This window comes from Channa argus, chromosome 22, assembly GCF_033026475.1.
Source record: "Channa argus isolate prfri chromosome 22, Channa argus male v1.0, whole genome shotgun sequence".
In the NCBI taxonomy this organism is placed as follows: Eukaryota; Metazoa; Chordata; class Actinopteri; order Anabantiformes; family Channidae; genus Channa; species Channa argus.
The window spans coordinates 961,113-984,645 of NC_090218.1; the positions used below are offsets into that span (position 1 = coordinate 961,113).

The 23,533-nt window shown below is 40.3% G+C and overlaps 1 protein-coding gene across 2 annotated transcripts in view; it reads right to left on the reverse strand.

Moving 5' to 3' along the window:
* The window catches only part of LOC137107720 (neuronal tyrosine-phosphorylated phosphoinositide-3-kinase adapter 1), a 28,451-nt gene extending 6,013 nt beyond the window's left edge, over positions 1-22,438 (reverse strand). The window contains exons 1-3 of one of the 2 annotated variants that reach the window (XM_067491623.1): positions 21,702-22,438; positions 7,055-7,302; positions 50-417 (exon numbers count right to left, since the gene is read on the reverse strand). In XM_067491623.1, coding sequence (XP_067347724.1) covers positions 50-417; positions 7,055-7,242 — 556 coding nt within the window. In that variant the 5' untranslated portion in view covers positions 7,243-7,302; positions 21,702-22,438. The remainder of the gene's footprint in view (positions 1-49; positions 418-7,054; positions 7,303-21,701) is intronic. The other variant, XM_067491624.1, reaches the window with a different exon arrangement.
* Between the last annotated feature and the right edge of the window lie 1,095 nt (positions 22,439-23,533).

Below are 23,533 nucleotides of genomic sequence, written 5' to 3' on the forward strand. Positions count from 1 at the left end.
TCAAGAAAGAGATCTTCTTAAAGCAAATACCAGAAGACATATTTCTTACCATTTTTCTTGTCTGGGTGTTTGGACTGGGAGTGAGTGGGTGGAGGAGGTGGGGGCGCCTCGGGTGGCCCTCTGCTGTCAGCTGATGAGGAGCTGAGGCGAGTGCTGGGGTGGCGTTTGGGTTTGGCTGGGGGGCAGCGGCCACCATGTTGGGACTGTGTGTCAGAATAATCTCCGTTCTCCAGACTTGTGTCTCCAGCACCGACAGCATGGCAGGACTGCGAGCGTGGCGCCATGGCGGAGGCACATGAGTGAGGGGACAGGTCCTGGGAGGCTGGCATGGTCATAAAACCCATTCGGAAGTGCCGACGGAAAGAAGCCAAGTCTCTGACTTTGCCAACAGTAGCTGAGGGATCGTTTTGGTTGGAGCTGCAGTTTTGGAATAGGTTTGGGAAAGTGTGGATGAAAAAAATATATAGAAGCATAAAGAAATCATAGTGAAGTGAAAAGCATTCACGTACCATTCTTTATAGCGACCTCCCTCTTTCTCAAACATTGCCTTTTAATGAAGAAATGCCTGCAGGGCTTTTGCTGCAAAAGGGAAAGCCCTGTAGGCTTCTCCATCTTTCACATATCTTCTATCAGAGTTCCTCTACATCTGCTTCCCCCTCAAACAGATTAAATTAGGAAATCAATTCCCTCGTCAAAAACAAACTTTGTGTTCACTGTGCTGCTGGAATTCCCTTATTCTCTATATGTTTATTTCCTCAGCTGACATCTGTAGTCTGTTCTCATTATTGCCAGAAGCATTTATCTGTTACCATGGGAACAGTTGTGATTTTCACGTATTTGATTGTTTGTGTTTGTAGCAGCTCACAACATCAATGATATGAGCCCACACCACACTAACTAAAACAGAAAAAGAGAAAATATCGGAGTGGCAAAATTTCCTTCCTGCTGGGCATGTGAAACACACTGTAAACCTTCAATTTTAATAACATCACTAGTAACATAACAATTAGATCCAAATGCTCGTCAATTTTTCGTCACAGAACAGTAGTTATGCAAATGTAAGCTACGTTGCTGACAGCATGAGGTCAAACACAGTTCAGGCATCAGTGTCAGTGGTTCACGCTGTTGACATAACACTGAAATCTCTGCAGTGTTCACCAAAGCCTTACAAAATGGTTTCTGATAACCCTCTGAGCACTCCTCTCCTTTATAAAGAGGCACTGTACTTTACTGTAGTGTCCTTTCCCATGGTGTGTTTCACTGCTTCACCTCCCAGCAACAAGGTAGGTCCCTGTTCTTTAAATGAAATGGATTGAACTGAAGGTTGACTTTTTTCCCCACACAACACACTTTTTACCAACAAGGCTACTGAGAAGTGACCGTAGGTACAAAAATGTCATAAAAGACTAAGAAAAGCATTTAATGTGGTGGAACTACCATCAAAACAAGTAAAACCTCATGTACTGTTCTTTTGAATTAGCTGTGATCCCTTTGAGATTCAGGCATAGAAGATAACAATTGGACCTTACAATTTGCAGCCAACACTGCAAGCATCAGAAAAGGCAGAGAGACTGCTCATCACTGAGAGCAAAGGGTCTTATTTTATTTGTGATGTGTGTGACAGTGTGCCTGAATACAGCACAGCAAGATAGTGTGTTTGCATCTGTACAGTACAAGCATGTTTGTGCCCTTGAATGCCAGTGGACATGTACTTGTGACTCCTCACAATCGACATTGATCCTACACAGCCAAATTTAGCCCATAACAGAGGCTGAGCAGCTCCTTCTGGCAGCTTGAAGTGGTCTGTTTTCGTCTTTCTTCTTCTCAGAGAGAAGAAGCCCTCAGCATTATTTAAACAACACTCAGTTGTTCAAAAGTCTTACATACAAACAGTCTGCACTTAACAGTTTATAGAGCATTTCTTCCTTATTGGTACCCAAAGAGCTTTACGCTACTTATTTGCCAATTCACACTCACACACTCACACAGACACACAGACACACACACACACACACACACAGACACACACACACTCACATACTGATGCAAGAGGTGCTATGAAGTTGACGTGCACTCACTGGAAGCAACTGACTTGGTGTCCAGTGACTTGCTCAAGGACATTTGGACATGTGACAGGAGAAGCTGTGATTTAAACCAACAATCCTGTGACTGGTGGACAACAGCTGTACTTCCTGAGTCACAGTCATCCCAAGAGTCCAAATGGCAAATGGAATTTGCCTACATAGCTTACCTTAGCCTACCTTAATATACCATGCACTTTACAATTTGCCTGTCATTCACCATTGGCCACCCAATTTAATATGAACATTAAAACCATATCTTTTAAAAAAATGCACTGCAGTATGACTCTACCACAAACAATGACCGCTATAAATAACAGAGAGTAGAATTATCAACTTTCAGACAGTTTCAACTTAAAAACCGAGAAACCATAACCTTGTAAAAAATAGAATTCATGGCAGAGCTGCTTCATAGGATTGCATTAGATTGTATAGATGTGCCTAATAATGTGGCCAGTGAGTGTGTTTACAAATTTAGCAAAACTCCAAAAAAGCCCTGCAGCATGCTCAAAAGCAAAAATATTCCTGCCAGCAGACATAGGTTACAGTACTAGAAAGAAGCAAGGACAAATTGTCCCTGCCAATCATACTATGTAAGGTTGTTCACTGCCCCTCTGTACCTTTCTGAAGATCACATATGCTAACTGTGTCTTGGGAGACACTACCCTCTTCTCAGAATGTGACATATTCCCAGATGCATTTAAGGCTTTTACTGAGGAAATCTACTTTTGATATTTCTGCCCCTAGCAGCTACCGCCCTATTTCTAATTTACCTTTTTAGGGCAAAGTTTAAGAGTGGGTTATGTTTAAACAGCTGAATGAGATTATCTGTAAAAATATTATCTTTGAGAACATTCAATCTGGTTTGAGGGCAAATCAGAGCAGTTGAGTCATCTCAAGTTGCAGTTTCAAATTAGTTAAGGTTGAGCAGCTGACATTCACTATATAAGTTGTCCTCATTCTGTTGGACCTTACTGACATGTTTGACACAATACACAGCACTTTAATTGACTGCCTTAAGTTATGGGCTGTCTCTATCATGGCTTAAAACTAATCTGATTCTTTTACTGTTACCAAAAAAAAATAAATACATAAAGCAAAAGTCTTATAAGGCATAATACTTAACTGTTGACTTCTAGTATTGTTATAGTACTCTTCACCTGTAAGTGACACATGGTTGTAGGTATCCCTAAAGCATCCAAAGACTTTATGGCGACTTCTGTACTATCAACCACACAAACACTAACTTGTTTAAACTTGACAAGGGTCATTTTTTAGCTGCCATGATGTAAAACCCATTCACATTTATCCATCACAGCAGGGGCAATCTGTATTCATAACAAAACATAATCAATCATTCAGAACAGGTTTATGAAGTATGGGTCGGACAACAAATACCTCTCTTCTGTAGGTTTGGTAAAGGGGACACGGCATGGATGTGCAGCTTTTGGGAATCAAGGTACCTGTAGCTAACTGATTCAAAATCAATCTACCTCAATCAACCCACCCTCTGGTGCCACACGGGTACAGTGCCCCTTTTTGTTTTTCATTATTTTTACCGTAATATTATTATTTGTTTAATTTTGTGTTTTACTATTTATTGTACAGTCTTTTATATTTTTGCTTTATAAATAAAATCTATTATTATATTATAAATTATATTTGGGTGGGCATAGCTCATAAACATTTAGAAGGAAATATCTCAGCATTCATTAGCTGCCAGTGCCGTTGATTTTAAACTACATTTTACATACATTTTAAAGTCTAAACATACTAATAGATACTGAGCAGACTGCTAGTCGTTTCTCCCTGCTTGGCCTTGTGCTTGCCTACGCACGATGAACCAAGAGGCTTACAAAAATGTACAAAAAAATGTCTTTTTCATACCAACAATTTTTGACGTCAATAATACACATCTAAAACTGCAAATAGGAAGGCAAGGACTAAAACAATTCAGTTGTATCTTCCTTTTTGAAAAATAGTTTTATTAGACTAATTTGTGGAAATAAACCTTAAACAGAACACAAATTCAATTATTTATTTAAAAACTCTTTGTTTAGCTACAGTTGGATTTTTTATTAAAGTCTTGTTTGTCTTTGTCTGTATGTCGACACAGACGCTGAAAGTGTCAGATTGGTTTCATAATTCTGTGCACAAATGAAACCTCAGCTGGCAGCAAGGTGTTTTTCCACCAGTTGCCACTACTGGGAATAGTCTGTCTGCCTGCATTCAGAAGTTAAAAAAACAGTCTCTATTTTTAAAACACATATCGAAACTCACCTATTTGTCTCCACACTCATCTTAGTGTTATGACTGTGATTTCTCTCTAAAGGGGCCTCGAGAACTCAAACTGTCTACCTGTGCCCTTCATACTGCTTCCTCTGCCTCCTTCACATTAACAGGCCCTGCCGTAATCACCAGTCCAGCTTCAAGCCCGGTCTCCATCCCTTTGTCCCTGTGCGGTTTCATCCCTGACCCTGCTCTGTTTGTAATCATCACTGGTCGTGTCCAGCTTCTCACCTCTGTTGCTCTGGCCCTGCTCAACTCTGCTTCTCATCGCTCATCATGTCCTGCTGTCCCACTTGCTACGCTATACTTCTATCGCTAGATGCTGCCATGACGTTTATTTCTGCTGCTAACAACGGCCTGCAATTACTGCTGTGAATTACAAAAGCACTGGACCAGGTGTAGAAGGTGTCTTTAGTCCCTTTGAGACAAGCACTGGAATTCAGACATTTTCCTGACTTTCTCTTGGGTGGGTGTATGTGTGAACGCAAAAGCCCAATTCTGTTGGCCCTGACATTACTGGGATTTTACCCAGCCAGCTCCCTAATGCAAAGTCCAGATTATCTCCAACTGAGCTCATTTGTGTATAGAGGAGCTAATACTCCGGAGAATTCATCATGAGTGAGTGGGCTTGTTGATGACGTCCATTTCCTGCGACTGCAGTGAAAACCGAAATACAAACACCTGAAGGTAAAGAACTCATTCTTTCAACTGGAAGGACAACAAAATTCATGAACTTCTGTCAAAAAAGGGCAGACCTGGAAATTGTCAAACAAATACAAGGAACAGCACAGCATTCTGTGGTATATGACCAGGTTACTTCTGCAGCTTTTTTTTGTATCATCTACTGCCTCCTGCTCAAAGTGCCCCAGCACCCCCCTTTGCCTAATTACAAAGAGTATTTATTCACAAGTCCCCTGATGTTGGCTACATGTCGGATACGAAACTCTAGACAATGTCAGGACCTGATATTCCTGACATTCTCTAGAGTTTATGTCATAAAAAGGCTTTTGATGTCCAGAGGCGCTCTGTGCCAGCAGGCAAGGCAGGCAATTGCTTGGGGCCCCAGGCCAGTAGGGGGCTCTGGAAGGCTGACAAAAGTTAAACTACGTACAGCTGGCTGTGTGCAAAGTTTGCAACGACACTACCAGTCGCAGACCTCTCTGAGAGGGCCCCTCTTAGAGCACGATTCAGTGTAAACAAACAGGTCTAAGGAAACAACAAAAGCTGATGAAAATGAAGAGGAGTTATCATTCTGAGAGCGAAGAAAAGGAGAAAAAAGCAATATAGCGGTGAGTGAAGCAGTGGAGATAATAACGAGTAAATATAATGCAAAATTGAAAAAAACTGATGACATCTGTGTCCAACTAAGCTGTCAAGCTATGAATGATAAGTAATGAAATTTAGTGTACTATAAATCACTACATTGTATTGCTGTAAGTTATTGTGCAGTGTGGTGTAGTTTGTATTTTCCATATCTTAAGCATAGTGGGTTTTATCACACATACATTTTTGCCAAGGGCCCCAACCAACTCTAGGATCGCCACTGTTGATGTCCCCGCTTTTGTCTGTGACACAAATAGCCCCGTACACCGTGTGGAATTTGGTTTATTATAGGTGATGCTCAGACACACAGAAGAGATCACACCCTCACTGGCAGGAACACACTTTCCAAGACAATACTGTCACAATCCCAACTGTGGGATGATTCAGAGTGTGATGACGTTGTTGAAAACTGTTTTGACACTTTTGTACAGTGGTTGAATTAGTTATATTATAATTTAATTATCTTATTTTGATGTTAGGGTGTTTCAGCATGTCTGTGTAAAATGCAGTTTGAATAAAATTAAATGTGAACATAAAAATCACATTAAAATAATTATACGATATTTAATTATTATAGAATACTTTCACAGCACAGACTTAAGGGCTGCAAATTGTTATTAATTTTCACTTCTGCTGAAAAAGAAAGGAGCCAGGCCTGATACGTCAACAGCTAAGAAATTACAGCCTTGAACACATGTTACTTACCTTACTGCACTGCAGTAACTCATCAGTGCTACTAAAGCAGTACTGTAGAAGTATTCAGATTCCTTACTGAAGTAAAAGCATCACTACAACAATGTAAACTTCCTCCATTTCAAGTGAAAGTTCTACTTTTACTTTTTCTACATAAACAATAACCCTGGTGGGTATTATAGTACTAGATATGGCACTATTAGTGTGGTAATGGTGTTACATGAATGCATGAGAATGCGCAGTTGCTGTTGTTGAATAGTTTAGTCCAGTGGTCATGAGATACAGTATCAGGGGTTATCACAGTTGTGGTCAAAAGGAAGAAAAAAAAAGTGTTGCTACATATTTAAATTGATTCTTTACTCTAATCTTCACTTATTTTGTGAAATATTAGACATTGTTTGGACCTCAACCTATTATTTAAATGAAATATGTGAGGAATTTAGAAGGGAATTCTTTATATTCTAACTTTTTATTCCAACATATTAACTTGATGATGAACTGCTGCTATGCATAAATTTGAATGTCTTTTCAGGGAAAACCCTCATGAAAGCTTGGAATTAAGATTTTGAAATTAAACACATTCACGCCAACTACGAGCTTTATATCCTCACTGAACTGAACTCTTAAGTAATCCTATATGCAGAACTTCTGCATGTTGGACCACTCACCTCTTTTTACTTCCCTCTTGGTCCCTCTGCCTCCAGTCCAAACGGCTCTTACGATATAGCAAGTTCATGTCGCTGCGTGGTCGCTCTTCCTCGCAGCCTATCACAGCGCAGTGTAGCCGCTTGCTTTGCCTCTCTATGTCACGCAGGAAATGCTCGACTGCCACATCCTGGGCAGAGCCAGAGTTCATGGTATAGGAGTAGACTTGGAGGAAAGGGACGTATGTCACAGGCAGCTTCTTCCAACTCACCTAAACAAGAAGTAACATGGGCAGTGTTTGAGCTCATTATTTCTTTTAAAAATGTAGCCTACTTGTGGCTGACAAGACACATCATGAATACTTTGTGATATGGCGACCCACTAAAAAACCCAAATATACGAACCCAAGTTACTGGCAGACTTTAAGGGGAGTCATATGTTATCATGGTCAATGTATCACAGCAAACAATCCTGCCCATTACTATAACTGGGAGCCTTCACAGCAAAAGCACAGTGATGTATGATGACAGAGGTTGTAGTTTTGTTTACCCCAACCTCCAGTGTATCACATGAAAACTATTTATACTTTAATTATCCAGTTATGAATATTTGAGTAAGCAGGGTAACTCAGCTGCAGAGCATCTCTGGCTGCAGGCCCTGGGATGGCCTAGCTAAGCATGTCTGCTAGCCAGAAAGTAATGTGGTTTGTCATATGTAGCGCATGCACAGCTTCCTACTCATGCTCACACTATGAAAAGTCAGGCTTGTTGTGGGGCAGATATCTGAGGGCCCAACAGTGTTTTCACTGTTGTGTTTTCACAGTGTTTGGAGAATGTGAGCGTGCAATGCAGTTGGCGAAGAAAAGTGCAGCTGTCAGCTGATGCATGTTTCCAGTGTTTTTCCATTATAAATAGATACATAGTTTTGATAGTGAACACTGGAGCATTATTAATTATTATCTGCCATCAGTCTTTTTTTGTAAATGAAAATTATCAATTGGGTCAGCCAGGTGAAAGTTTTAAGGTCTTCTGTTTCACAAACAGGAAACATAAACAATTTATTAAATTAACAAAATAAACTAAACTATTAAGAAAAGTCATGTTCTCTATTTAATACTGTGCAAATTTAGGATCACGTACTGTAAAACACATCTACTACCAACTGCACAGCAATGTTTACTGCGGGAACGCAATCTCAAATATATCTGCTATATAGACAAAAAAATCCACAGTGGGAGCATCAGGGACTGTCACCTGGACCAGGCAGCATGTAGAGCTGTGTAGCTGTGTGTAACTCTTTTGTCACAGCTCAGTGTGTCATCCAGTGTGTCAGCATGGGTAGTGCTATTCTTGTATCCCACAGACCTGACCACAATCTCGGCCGGTGCTTGCTGACTCAATGTTAATTAGGTTAGGGAGCTGCGACTGTACGTTGGACTTTTGTTAACAGGAGCTTTGATTTGGGTTTCTAGGATCTGGCAGCTGAGCAAGCAGCCCTGCAATTGCCGCATTACACGCTGTGGGTTGGTGTGCAATTAGCTGAGCTAAAAGAACCAGGAGATCTTCGTCTCATATCTACAGGCCCGTCTAATCAAATTGTGTTACAAACGTAGATTTTACCGACCCCCCACATCACAGACAAGACATCCACATATACTTGCTGTCAATCCTTTGGGTCAATTTAAATCCTCAGTAAATTCAGACCATTTAGCAAGTTGTTTCAGGAGCATATGTGGGGTCAGGAGTCACTTGAATTCTTCATCAGAACCAGGAGCCAGATGGAGCCACGACTCTTATAAATGGATCTGCATGCAGAGCTGTAGACGATTCATTCATGCACATACCATAAGCAAACAGATCAAACACACACATTCCCGAATCTGATACACATGGTACACATTCACACAAACTGCGAAGCAGTACTTTTCACTTCTCAGCAGCTGATTTAAGTGTGACGTATAGCAAATTTTTACACAATATTTCAAAACAGAAAATATTTCAGTATAGAAACAAGTAAACGTGTTAGGTGTGTGAAATACTGTGCAGTCAAAGCATTAGTTTTCACTGTACACCTACAGTATCCTCTGTCAAAAATCGTTTTGTTTTTTATGTCCAGGACTCACTGATGTGGTTTGTAAATCTAGCCGCTGCACATATGCTTGAGTTTATTCAGTTTCATTCAACACAGCACACCTTTCTGCCTACCACCGTACAGCATCAGAAAGCAACTTAGCCACACAGCCACATGGTACAATACCATCGTGTACTGGAGCCAGACACAGTGCTGCAACTCAGCAAGAGAAACAAACAGAGGGGAGAGGATGAGACAGGCAGAGGGGATGCAGTGTACAAGGACGGAGCAAAACGTTCAGAAGAACGCTGTGTGCCTCAGACGCAAACAGCTAGAGTAGAGGAGAAATAGAGGCACAGGGAATCAGACAGGAGGGGGCAAGGTGAAAAATGAGGGATGTCAATAAACACAGAATCATTGGAGGATCAACTGTGCTGACGATGAACACTATTAGGTAGAAAACATACTTGGGACACACTGATGGGAAGGGAATGGGAATATCAGGACTATGAGAGTGGAGGAAATAAGCAAACAGAGGGAAGTGTGAAGAAGAGAGGATAGAAAAACAGCGAAAGGCAGCCAGACTACAAGAATGGGGGAGGGAGGTGACATCAAGCCCCTCACACTTGTTCGCTGTGTGTGGTCTCCTAGCAACACTGTCAGCCATGCATCTCTTCCTTAACCACTAAAAATGCAAAAAGCAGGACGTCAGTCTCGTCATACGTGAGGATTGGCTTACACTGACACCTAATGTGTACCTGATCCTTCAGTAACAATATGCCATTTGTATCTAAACACACATAACATTTGTAGCTGATAACGAGCATACAGCCTTGCGGCTAACATTCATGACGTACTAAGCTATACTGCACAGTCTCTTAATGTTTCACTTAATACACTCAACTACTTTTTTAATGTAGGACTTTTAATATTTTCAGTGTAGATTTTCTTTGTCAGTTGAATGTACAAGTCTGTAAATAAGAAATAACACATGAAGGTCAGGGGTAGATGTTTACAGTAGAGAAATATTTTCTCACCTACAACTGTGCAAAAGAAGGCAGTAAAGTGAAATAGATATCAGCAGCTCGAAATGGGAGGATATCTGCAACAGCTGATAACATAAGACAGCAGCCCCATTAAATCACACCTGGCTCCTCTCGAGAAACTGGTTGAAATCACAGATCTACTCTTTGTCAAACACCAACTTCCACATGTGCTTGATGTTCTGAACAAAACAAGCAGACACATAAAGAGTACATAATTCAGTTGGTAAAAAAGCTGGATGCTCAGTCCAGGCCAACCCATGGCAGCTGTCTCTGTGAGACGACCAAAATGCTTTGATCAGCTGAGAAAAGCACCTAATCTGGTGCTGTCTGATTAAACTGTTGACTATAGCTGGTTTTTTACTTATGCATATGAACATACAATAAATCCACAACCACTTGTTTATTTTAACCATTTTCTTTTACCTAAAACCATAAATTTCTTCACCATTAAATGGTCGACAAAGCAAAAATAGCTTTTAGAGAATAAATGTTGAGCAGTCACGAGAACTAAGGACCACAGAGGATTCACTAATTTGTCTTGTGACCTTGATAATAATTTGTAAGCCTGAAATCTACATTTACTTTGATGTTGTTAACTGCTGGAGATTATGGGATGATGGCCACTGAAACCTGTTGATTGAGTATAAAAACACTGTAGAAGAATAACTAAATGTATTTACCACAGTGTAACAGAGGGTGATTGGTGGATATGGTTGAATAAAATTAGACGGTTGAATGAAATGGTCAAGATCTGCTAAGAAAGTACATGATGGATAACAATTTTGAAGCAAAGCTTTGACATTTTGGGCAACATGCTTCATCGCAGAGTTAAATGAACTCATTTCTGAAGCTACAGCTAGGAGCTGCTTTTCTCAACTAACACAAGGAGGGAGTAAGAAATACAAACAGAGATAAACAGTTGACCTGGCTCAGCTCACATGTAACACAATCTCCCTCCAGCACTTCAAAGATCAAAGCTTTACATGTTAAATATTATTTTTGTTATTAGTAAAAACAGCAACGTGTGGATGTTACAGTGAATTGTGTACCTGGCTATTTCTATTCCTAAAGTTGCCCCTGAGAGAGTTTATATGGAGCACTGGCGGCTGTGACCCCCAAACTGACAGAGTGGCTCCAGCACATTCCAGGAACAACATCTGTGACCTCTGTCCAGTTTGCAGTCCTAGGAACAGCTAAGATACTGCACAGGATCCTCAAGCTCCCAGGCCTCTTGGAGAGGACCCGAGCTTGAAGAAATGTATACGACTGCCACAATATTATGACCACCTGTGCATTTTAATGCAATCCAATACAGTGGCTCTGCCATGATTTTTACTTTTACAAGGTGATAATTTCTCAGTTTTTAGGTTATAACTGTCAGAAACATAATAATTCGAGTATGTGTTTATTATTGAGGTCAAAGTGGGTAGTGGAGTCGTAATGGTGTGCGTTATACAAAGAGGTGGTTCTAATGTTTTGGCCACCTAATTAATTTTAAATAGGTTAAAAGTAAAATTCATGGCAGAGCCACTGCATTGGATCGCATTAAAATGCCCAGCTGGTCATAATGTATTGCCTGATCAGTTTGTGTGTGTGTATAAGTATATATGTATATATACATATAGATATATACTGTATATAGATAGATAGATAGATATGCAAATGATTGTGTTTAGACAAAGTGACAGAAACTGGTTAATTTTTCCCAAAACTTTGTGCTGCCTACAAACATGTTTGCAAAATATTAATGGCCAGATGCCTCACATATTCTGTTGCCAGAAGCCCAACTTCTGAGATTGTGTCCTAAGACTTTGGTGAGTCAAATAATTAATATTATACAGTAAGCCACAATTACCACTGATAGCACCATTAACCATTAATAAGTGACAGAACTGTTGTGATGTGGGTAGGATTCTTCCTACCACATCCCAATTACACCTTCATAACATCTACCTCTTTATCACCAAAAATGTAATGTAATGAGTCCACCTATTGTTGTTGGTAGTAAAGTGTAATACTCACATATTGACCTACAGCTCGTTAAGGACACAATCAATTAATCACCCTGTTCCTTGTTTGAATATCCATTTTTCATTACATTCCCTAAATACTGCATTCAATCTTTCAACTGATGTCAGTTTTGGGATGTAATGCAGTTCACTGCTGAGTTGAGCTTAATACAACATACATGTTTTGCAATAACCTAAAAGAGAAGCTCAGTGTATCAGACACAGAAGATGTTGGAGCGGTCTGAAAGCCGTGACATTATTGCATTTGCACTGTGTTCTCCTGTTCCTCAGACTTAAAGATATGTCAATTTTGCAAACCAAAATCATTAAAAGGGTTGCAGTCTGCCAGGCAGAATTTTCCACCCTGGTTAGGACACAAGCAAACCCAATATAAGCCAATCCCAACCCAATGCTTCTTAACAGCAAAACACCTGAGGTCAAGGCTGTCTGAGACATTGCTGGCTGTAGAGCGTGCGACAACACAAGCAACCATCCGGATGCTAATAGTAGTGGTAGCTGACCATGCCTTCTGTTTGTCACAGTTACGATGACAGTCCTGCTTTCCCCGCTTTGTGTTGTTTTCTTCACTATCACATCTCTTCAGTCTCAGATCTCCTGCAAATTGTTGATATGCTGATCTGTTAACCAGGTTCAAAGGCATTTAAAACACAAAATAAATCTGGGGGCAGATTTCTTGCACACCAAGCCTAATTAATATGTATTTCTGGGGTATGAAGAAGAGGAGATTATTCAAATAATTCCCCCATTGTGCATTACTAAACCAGAAGTCACCATTTTTACCACTGGATTATACAGTATGAGGCTCTTTGCTACTAAACCATAGTTCAACTATTCTTCATATGCTGAATGTGGTACAATATTGCATTGTGCAAAATGCCTGTGGCTGATGAGAATGGACAGGAGAAGGAGGAGGAGGAGGAGGAAGATGTAGAGGCTGATGTATCACTCCAGGCCAGAGATGGAAGGCACATGAGAGGCGTAGAATTCAGGTGAATTTTTGTCTTAAACTCTTTTTCATGTTTTGAGCATGAAAAAAAAGCTCAATATTTTATAAGGTCATACTGCGTCAGTCTTTTTTTAATAACAAAAATTATTGGGGGTCAAAAACCAAAACATATTTATTTAAATATACATGCACAGGACACTTAAACACACTTTAGATTCTCCTCCTCAGCGTTGTACAAACTGAGTGACCACTAAATTTTTCATAGACAGCAACCAAAAATATCCTACAGAACAAAAAAGCTTTCCATGTGCTACCAGGATACAGCCTTGAGCCACAACATGTCCGAACCATGCACCTCTTCTGCTTACAAATAATTCCATTATAGTTGGCATGTGTGTGCATGAGTTCAAATCTGTACAATGTGTTAGTCATGAATAGTTCAAACTGTGAAGCCTTATAGAGTGTAGCCTGCTAACAAGCACATATGGACATTTTCTGGTCAAAAAAAGGCGAATCCTCATTTCATATCTCAGCTTGCTCTTGACTTCATGTACTTCTGCTAGGACTGCAGTAAGTAAGATGGCCCACAACAATTAGCATACACTAATGCCACACACACACACACATTAGAGTTAAAAATATTATGGTAATTCTACATCATATTACACAATAAAGGTGTAGAGCTGATTTCAGACTTTGCCCTGGGAATGACATGCGGACAGACACAAGAAGAAGAAAATCCAGTTTTTGTGGCGTGGGATGAAAGAGAGCAAAATAGTTGCTCAATTCTTTTGGTTTATTCAGAAACACTGAACTAAGTTTACCTGTCATCATCATATAAGTGATGTCATCGATTAATCACTTTAAAACATATATTTGCAGACAATACAGAAGACATGTGTGGCCAGTAAAGTGTCAGTAACTGTAATGTATTAATGACACCTATTTCTCTGACTATAGATGCAATTAATTTCTTAGACTAAAGTTGGTTCAACAGTTTCTGTGGATCCCTGGAACATGTGTCCCATTTGAGCAGGTTTTTTCAGCATACAGTATATACAGCACCTTCAATCGGAGCTGGTGTTCGAACTAAAGCGTGCAGCTTGTGCAATGTTGTTTGTTGTGTAAAATACTTTGGTGTTTGTCCGGGCACTTGTTGAATAGCAACAGACATGAGTGGAAGCCCCAGAATTTTAAATAAAGTCAATTTGTTGTAACCTGGGGGTTGCTTTTTTTGCTCATTTTACATTTCAAATGTGCAAACACACTTTTATTAAAGAGGGTTATATTTCATAAATTGTTCACCAAGAAGCAATTATTGGGTTTTTTTTGTTTTTGTTTGTTTGTTTGTTTGTTTTTTAATTTTAAAAAGTAGTTAAGGAAATTGTTTAAACCCCAACATCACATACAAAAAAGTCTCTAATTTCTTTGCTCTTTGTATTTGACTGCTGAAGACCGGTCTGTGAGCTTGAGTGCTACAGGGAATAGAGTGAGAATTGAAAAACCCCTCCATGCATGAGGGGAAGAGCTCCACTCTGCAGCCGCACATGCTTTGCTGAGTGAGTATCTCTCCCTAACCAATATCTCACTGATTTTTGGATATAGATTAGACAGAAATGTTACCTCTCTCTAGGTTATTTTAAAATGGTGTGCACGCTTTTCCACAGTGCGGGATGCTCCCTGCTCTTGCAGAAATGAGAAACTGCTCATGTTCTCTAACCATGCTATACAAACACTGTGCACTATACTGTATAAACAAATGCTAAACCCATGTTAGCATTTAGAGAAAGCTGAACCACACTATATTATTTGATTTGTATTCCATTCCCCTATAAAAAAAAAATATATATATATATATATATATATATAATAATACTAAAATAGTCTGCAGAGAATGCTGCCTACATGACAAATGCCATAAACCAACACCAATTAAGTCAAGTTGCCCGAAGCAAAAAAGGATCAATTGAATAGCACTTTAAAGTAGACATATCATTTGCCATACAACAGTTTGTATTGGACTTGACTCCTAAGTTTCAAGAGCTTGTAGATGCAAAGTGCTATAAAGGTCTAGGCTAGAGAATCAAAATGGACAATTCACAAATTATGGAAAGAAAAATCAAACAAATCTGTTCATAACCACGCAAAAGAAAACACCTGAATTGTCTGAATAAATAATGTTAAAATAATCATGATAACCATGCTTGTGCAATCGCTGAGCTACTTTTCATTTTGATTGAATTATAAAGCAGCAGCAGCGTTGGTGTAATTTGCAGAGCCAGGTAGGCCACAAGTGGTCTTCCAACATTTGAATCATCCTACTCCTTGTGCTCAAAATCCCCTGGTAAATGAATCATAGCGTAGGTTGCACAGGATAAGCACATACACACACATGCCCACACAAGCTCTCCCACTCATTCATCTCATTGCATACAGATCATGTCTCTTACGGCCTGGACATTTGTACCCCAAAGTCTTCAGAAGCATGACAGTTACCAAGTAGAAGAGATGTGTTATGACATTCTGATAACAAAAGAAAAACGTGCACTGTTAAAAAAAATGTTGTCACACTTGAGCTTGTCTGATAATGGTAACTGCTTTTAAAAGATTCACACTGCCACCTCTGAAGTATTTTTTTTATATATATGTAAATAAAATTGCACTAAATAGAATTGTTGGAAATCAGACATGTGAGAGCAGTTTAAGAGTCTGCATCACAAGCTGTGAAGCAAGAGAAGTGTTGAAATGTACAGGTTCATTGGCTTCCCAGGTGTGATTGGCAGGTTTTCAGCTCAGGGTCTCACATGAGCAATTCCTATTGCTGTCATTCCTGCTGTTCATCGCACTGACAGTGATGAAATGAAAAGGCACTAACTGGGGCAAATGGCAGGTGAAAGCAGATTACAGACTGCAGGGTGTGTGATTCAGTCACTGTTTTTTTTTATTTATATTGTACTCTTGTGGCTGGTTGGGCAACATGGACAAAAAAGCAGATGGAAAAATATCACTGTCTTTAACAAGATGATGATGAGGGGCTTGTGTAGTGACTTACTTTGGCTTAAGAGGCTCCCACCCAGAAAAGAGTGCAGAATTTTAAAGGTTTCACCTCTGCTACAGCAGCTGCAGCCATGTAACTGTTTTTGATGCACATGTGTCTCAGCAGTCATTCCTGTGATGGCATTGTTTATCTGACCAATGTTTTAGGGGAAAAGGCAGTTTTAAATGCATGTGTAGTGTTACTTACTTAACTGAATCTAACTGTATTACAAGGCTATTAAATAAGATAAATACAATTAAAATAAGGTAACTCTTCTTTTGATCCAATCGTTAGATACTCCCACCTTTCCTGTTCGGGGTTGTGAGAGTGCCGGAGCCTATATTAACCATCATTAGGGAAGAGGCAGGGTCCACACTGGACCCTGGAGAGGTTACCAGTCTATCTCAGAATAAGACTGTGAGAGAGACGTACACAGACAGACAACCATTCACACTCACATTTACAACTACAGGCAATTTAGAGTCACCAATTAATCAAACATGCATGTCTGTGGACTGTGGGAAGGAAACCAGAGAACCTAGAAGAAACCCACACAAGCATGGGAAGAACATGCAAACTACACACAGAAAGGCTGCAGCTGGCCCAGGGATTCAAACCGGGAACCTGCTAGGTGAAGAAGTGACAACCACTCCACCACCGTGCTGCCTCAATTAAAATAGGTGTGCTGTAGAAATTCTCCTATAGAGGGGATGCCACACTGATAAACTCTGTAAGCCATAGTGATCCGTGTGAGTGCAGTTTGGCCCCAAAATCTCACACAACCCAGCACTGGTGCTTACCAGGTAGGGAAAACTTGACTCTGCGTTCTTTTTTCTGTCACCAGCCAAGCAGATTCTTTTCAGTTTAAATAAAGATTGCTTTGACATTTCAAACACACACTTAAGTTATCCTGCACTTCAGATTTGCATTTCTAAAGTCACTGGGTACAATCGTGTATTTCACATTGCTGAACCCTGAGTTTTTGCTGATTTACTGTGACCTTTATACATGTCACAGACAATGAATTACCACTGCAAGAGCTTCTAAGACCATTACACTCCACACAGGTTTCAGACTTGTGTAGTCACATGACACAATGAGATGTTCGAACAATATTTAACATAATATACTATATACTCACAGACTGTAAACATATGTGAGTCTTTTAAAGATCCTTATTATACTGTAAGTCTGGCACATTAATGACATTAACACTAGATTCTTTGCTCTGTTTATGTGTGAATAGAACTATGGGCTTCTCTAGTAACCAAAGTAAACTAAAGTAACCAATTTCTGTTTTCACATGACACTGAAATGACTGTGCTAATTAGGCTTCTTGAGGGGCAAAAAGATGCATACATATGTTAACATTTCAAATACATTTTCATCCACGCAGAAGATCCTGCATAGAAAAAGGTGGAGATTCAGGTGGCTTAAGACTAGGACCTCTGTGCCAACAAGAGAGGAGTAACTGTTGGATTCCAACTTTATTTATTTTGCATGGTACCATGCAAATGACTTTGAAAGGTTTAATGAGAAGAAAACCGAGGGGAAATGAACAAAGATGAGTTGCCTCAAGGAAATCATTACCACACATCATTACTCTTGACTACACACTGCAATGAATACTGGATGCTGTAAGATGCTTACAGCACAGAAAGAAAGCATTTAAAGATGGCATTTTATATTTTGCTAGTTAATTTGGACATAAGAGAAGAAGGAACACACATATATAACCTTTCAAAGTGAAGAGCACCCATCAAGACCCTAAAATGTGGCAACAAGAAACAAGTAGCCTCCACCCTCCTATGGTACCCTTAGTGAGTGCATGGCATGGCTGTTTAATATGAAGTTTGACTGATCAAAAATAAAAGCTACTATTCCAAAGAAAAACAGCTACAAAAAAGGCTACTTGGATTTGTTTTTTTCTCTCTCTTTGGACCGAGAACTTCACGGGTAAACAGCCCAGCCTTCAATCAATGCGCCGCCACACACAACTGTTACTGTTAGACGACTAGTCTTTATCAATTGAAAATTAGCCTGTGGATTCCAAAATTAAGACACTAATAACAAAGTAAAATGTTTTCAGATAACTTCATGCTATGTGAATAAATCAGGAAAAAACTTTGCATCAACAGTTTTCCGAGGTTCTTGGCATGTCGGTTATTCTAAGCGATCTGAGAACCTGCCCTAACTCTTCTGTGGGCTTAGTCTCTCCAAGTGTCTTCTGTATCTTCAGGCAATCCCAGATTCCATGCCTGACTGTGGGTCATACCATCTGTTGAAAGACTACCTGACTCTGGTTGTATGTTTGTGCAAATTGTCATGCTACATCTTAGAACCAATGAGACATCTCTCTGATGGTCCTGTGTTATGGATAATACTCCCAACATCTGAAGTGCCTAGAAACCTTTGCACAGTATTGTATATTTCATGGCATTCAGCCAACAACATCCGTACAATACAATTAATGCCAAAAGATGCCAGTCAACACACACACAAAAGGAGAAATAATACAATACATTTGTTGCAGACATTTGACATTTGACATTTTCCAATCATCTCCAGGTTGACACTGACATATCCTTGGTTTGACAGACTGATACCAGATTCACAATCTAATCCTGCGGCTATTATGTCCTGTAGGGTCGCAACTAATGATTATTCTTTATCACCAATGTACGGTAAAATGCCATAAAGTTGGAGGGTCCCAGGTCATATTTTCTGCTTTTATGGCAGCTAGATACACAGAGTAGATGATGTAGGACAAAGATGCAGTGATTTAGAGAGCAAAACATAACATCTGTAAAGGTGTGACACCTACCTTAGTAAATAGGTTTAGCCTATGACTGAGGCAGTGCTAAATTATACTGATTGACTGTTGCCAGGCAGTAAAGAACAAGCAAAATCACAAATGATGTTGAGACAGTTGTTTTGGTAGATGAATTATTTTTAAGATTATCTGCTAACTTTTGGGTCTGTGAAACACCAAAAAAAGTGAAATAGCAATACATCACCAAAGGTCAAAAACACCAAATTATTATTATGTCAAGAGAAGCAGCACATCCATCCACATTTGAGAAGGTGAAACCTGAGAATGTGAAGCATATTTTACAATCCATTTTTGCAAGAAAAATGTTTGCTGATTATTTTGCTGTCAATTATTTATGTATTTAACAGCAATGTAATAACTCAAGTGGGACATTCAAAACCTTTAACTGGAGTTTTATTTACTCAGCGTGAAAGAACTGGGAGGTGGTGACACAACTGGGGAAAACGGTAACTGCTTCAGGACTAAATAACCTGAAATCTGTCCACTTTGATGATCTAAATATCCACAAAGCTAGTAGCCATATATTTTTCTTTTTCGGCTGCTAGCAGCCACTCATGTAGCTCAAATGCTGCAGATTAGAGCAGAATCTTCCTCGATCATTTCTCCCTCTCTCACAGTGCTGACAGAATCAAGATGGGGAAATCACAGATGGACGAGGTACCTGCAACCCCCTTAAAATAAACAGTGCCAGCAGAAACCCTAAACATACTCCAGCTGCATTGATTTTGAAATGCCTGCATGACTGCTCAGTAGTAACCATGTCTATTACTTTTACTAACCTACTGACCTGCTGCTGCTCAAACTCGAAGGAAACAATCTGGTGCTCCAGGAAACCCACAGTCAACATAATGAATCCACTACTACCTATCCAGATAAGCGGAGGTGAAGGGAGGGGAATAGTTTTAAAATATCAGCATTCACTTATCCAAACTACGTTTTGCAATCCAAGTACAAAATATTAGCGATTGATTTTTGATTATTTCCATCACTTTCACCAGTTTTATTACCTCTTAACCAAAGTTCTACACTGTGATGTAGAATAAATCCTCAGCGATTTACACATGAATTTCCAGACTGCATGACACAAACCGACTGAGTTGCAGCATAGCGCTTCCTAATTTGATCCAAAGTCAGGATCTGGAGTAATTTGTGATCACCAGGTGAGAAACGACACTTAAAGACACGTTGTGTGAGCCCGGGTTTTCTTCTGCATTCGAATCACGCTGCACAGTATGTGTGGCTCACAGCCTGTACTCAATGACCCCACAGTCACAGCTGCTCTCACGCATCCCTGCTCCCTCCTTTATCTGTACCAACCAGTGCTTAAACCAAACAGCACGGGAGACACGCACATACCAGATCCCGTTTGTCTTTATCTGACAGACTAAGGAATTTAAAGTATTGTGTAGGAACATTATAACCATATTCCGCTCCAAGGTCAAGTCACTGGCTAGTAATTTGTTTCAACTGAATTTCAAGCTGACGGTGAAAGATCCAACATGGCAGTCACTAGTCCATAAGGAAAATCCCTGCTATTTTACAGCAGAACCCTGATTACGTGTTGTGCACCCAAACCTTTCAAATGCTGACTATGTAGTTTATTAGTATTGTGACTAACAGCCTACCAAAGGACATGATGCTTGTGTCAAAATAAAAATCTCTTCATATCGACAAACATTTCCTTCTATGTCCAGCTTCTCTAATTCTTTCAATTGATACTAGAAAGTGATTCAAACACTCCAATAAATGTCTTATTATCATTATTATTATGTTAGCTGCCTGACAATAACTATTGTCTGACATTTTTCTTGTAGTGGGGAGCTGATGAGGAAACCTCTCAGTGGGAGTCGGTTTGAGTGTCTGTCACGCCCGGAAAAATAACCCTATTGACTAAGCTTTATTCCATGTTTATTTCGCTACACCTGGATCCTTTGGGATAATCTTATCAGTGGCTAGAGGTGGGAGAATGCGGCATTTGATCGTGTATTTACCACTTGATCATTTTTCCTTACAAAAAATAAATACATTTAAAAAACACTCGTGTGTATGATCGGGCTCCCCTGATCCAGACGCCTGCCTCTCCCGCTCCGACACATTCTCACCTGCCTGCGCACACACAAACACACAGCTCACCATATATTCCCATGCAGAGTAACTACCGCCTTCTTTACACACAAACAAATGCAGCCCAGCACTACTCTTAAAACATGCAGATGTTTTCAGCCATGGCCTTGCAGAATAAGCCGCCCAGCACTGACACCCTGTCACTGCTGTGGTGTAGGTATTTGATGGATAACGCCGTGCACACTCAGCTGATGGAGGCTTGTTTGGGGGCCAAATATTTATAAAGGCTGTGGGTTACAGCCTCCTGCCCAGCCGGCCTGTCATATCTCTGCATCTCTGTTGTGTTTGGGGCTAAAATGCAGGCCTAGCTCTCACCCACATGGGATATGTGGCTTCAAGGTTGAATAATTTGGCCGGTGAACAAACAGCCGCTCACTGACAACCTTGCATTTCTTGGTATTTACGCGTAAAATGCCACGAGGCCCGACGTTTTCCTCCGCAGTACAGCATCATTTCTTCTGCTGCTAATTGGGTAGACTGTGCGTTTTGAGTCTGGAAGCTGGCTACATGAGCTAGATGATGTAGACGACTGATGCGGTGATTTATGGAGCCAAACCTCATATCGGTGAAGGTGTAATACCTACCTCTGTGACTGGGTTTAGCCTATGGCTGGCGCAGTGGCAGACTATGTCGAAATCCAGTGGTCCGAGCTCGTAAAATTCAGACAACAACAAAACCACGCCGGTTGTTTGATGACACAGCTGTCTTGGTAGATGGGATGGAAGGAAAGATCCTTTCCCAGATGTGTCAATTGACGTGGAAAAGAAAAATCAGCTATTCAGACGCATATCACCGGACTGACGCCTTTTCTTGACGTGAAAGGTCTTCCATTTCTATGATAAACAGCTCACTGTATCTACTACCGTGGCTCGGTGTAGGCTGGCCGGTACGAGGTCTGACTGAAAACCATGATGCAATTGAATGCGACGCTACAAAATGCTCCTATGCAAACATTTTGGTGAAAATCCATCCTGGTGTGCGTTCAAAGAAACAGTCCGACCGGACCTCCGCGAAAGAAGCACGCGTTCAGCTTAGACAGGAGAGGAAAAACGTCAAAACAAAAATGCGCAGCTATCGGCGCGTTGTGTTGGTTCAAGCGCTGGGCATCCTCACTGGGTGTTTGCATCGGTGTTAATATTCATACAGGACTTCCTGCGAGCAGAGCAGAGGTTGTTTTGGGGGGATAAGAAGCAGCTGAGGTGGCTTTGAGTGCAACTGCGACGACGCGCTCTTATCATTTTTCCAGATCATCAGCAGAGCAAAATGAATATTCCGTTCACAGCTCATATTAAGCGAAAGATTCAGCAGCAGACTCATTAAATGTCGGGATACAGCCGACACTGTTTTTGTCCAACTATGATAAACCTAGACAATTTAAAATTTTCAAGTAGACTATATCAGGATGCAAAAAAACAAAACTGAACTGAAAAAAAAACTAAGCAAAACTATCATATTTGAAAACATTGGGCTTTGGAACCCTTATGGTGATGTAGGGATAAAAACTATTTAGTATAAAATAATCTCGACATAAACCCAATGCTCAGTACCACCGACGCAAAGTAGGCTAAGCCACTACAGGGATAATAGTATGGCATTTTGTCTGAACTGTATCCAGATGACCAGTGCCCTCAGGGAAAAACTACATGGAAATATAAGGAATAAAATAGGATTTGAATAAAAAAGAGTGGAGGTGACTCACTCAGACTATGTAAATTCTATAAAGTATAAAACATTATGTTATAACAATGATATATTTTCTTGTTTTATACTTGAGCCAAAATGTGGTGTCACATGACCAACCAACTGGTCAACACATGGCAAAGTATTGCGTGGCTGACACGCCCCCTAAAGTCAATGAGAGACTGTATAGGTGAGAACGGCTGAGAGGGTGAAACATGGAGTCTTAATAACCAAGGAAGAGATTAGGAGAGCTCCCTCCCGAGCAACACTGGCGTCTAATCAGTGGAATCTTTGGACTCTCACTGCCACAAGCAGAACTGTGCAGCACTGTGCAGAGGTCAATGCATGTCTGAAGCTTCAAAAGTGCGTGCACAAATCTGATTTGGGTCCCTAATGCCACCTTCTGTTAAAGCACTCATTCAGAATTGTTTAATAAATGACACCTTATCCAACTCATTACTTACATATAATCTTCACACACTTTATTATTTCTGCATGTTTGCTGTAGCTTTTGACTAGCCATTAATTAGTTTTAAACCTGAAAGTTTTGGCCTCCGTTTCATCCGTCGATCCTTCCATTATTGGTTACCGCTTATGATGTTCAGGGTCATGGTCTGCACTGGTCTGCACTTATATAGCACATTTCTATCTGTTGGCACTCAAAGCGCTTTACACTGCTTCTTAATCACCCAATCACACTCACACACCGACGGGGGAGCAGCTATGCAGCTGGCCA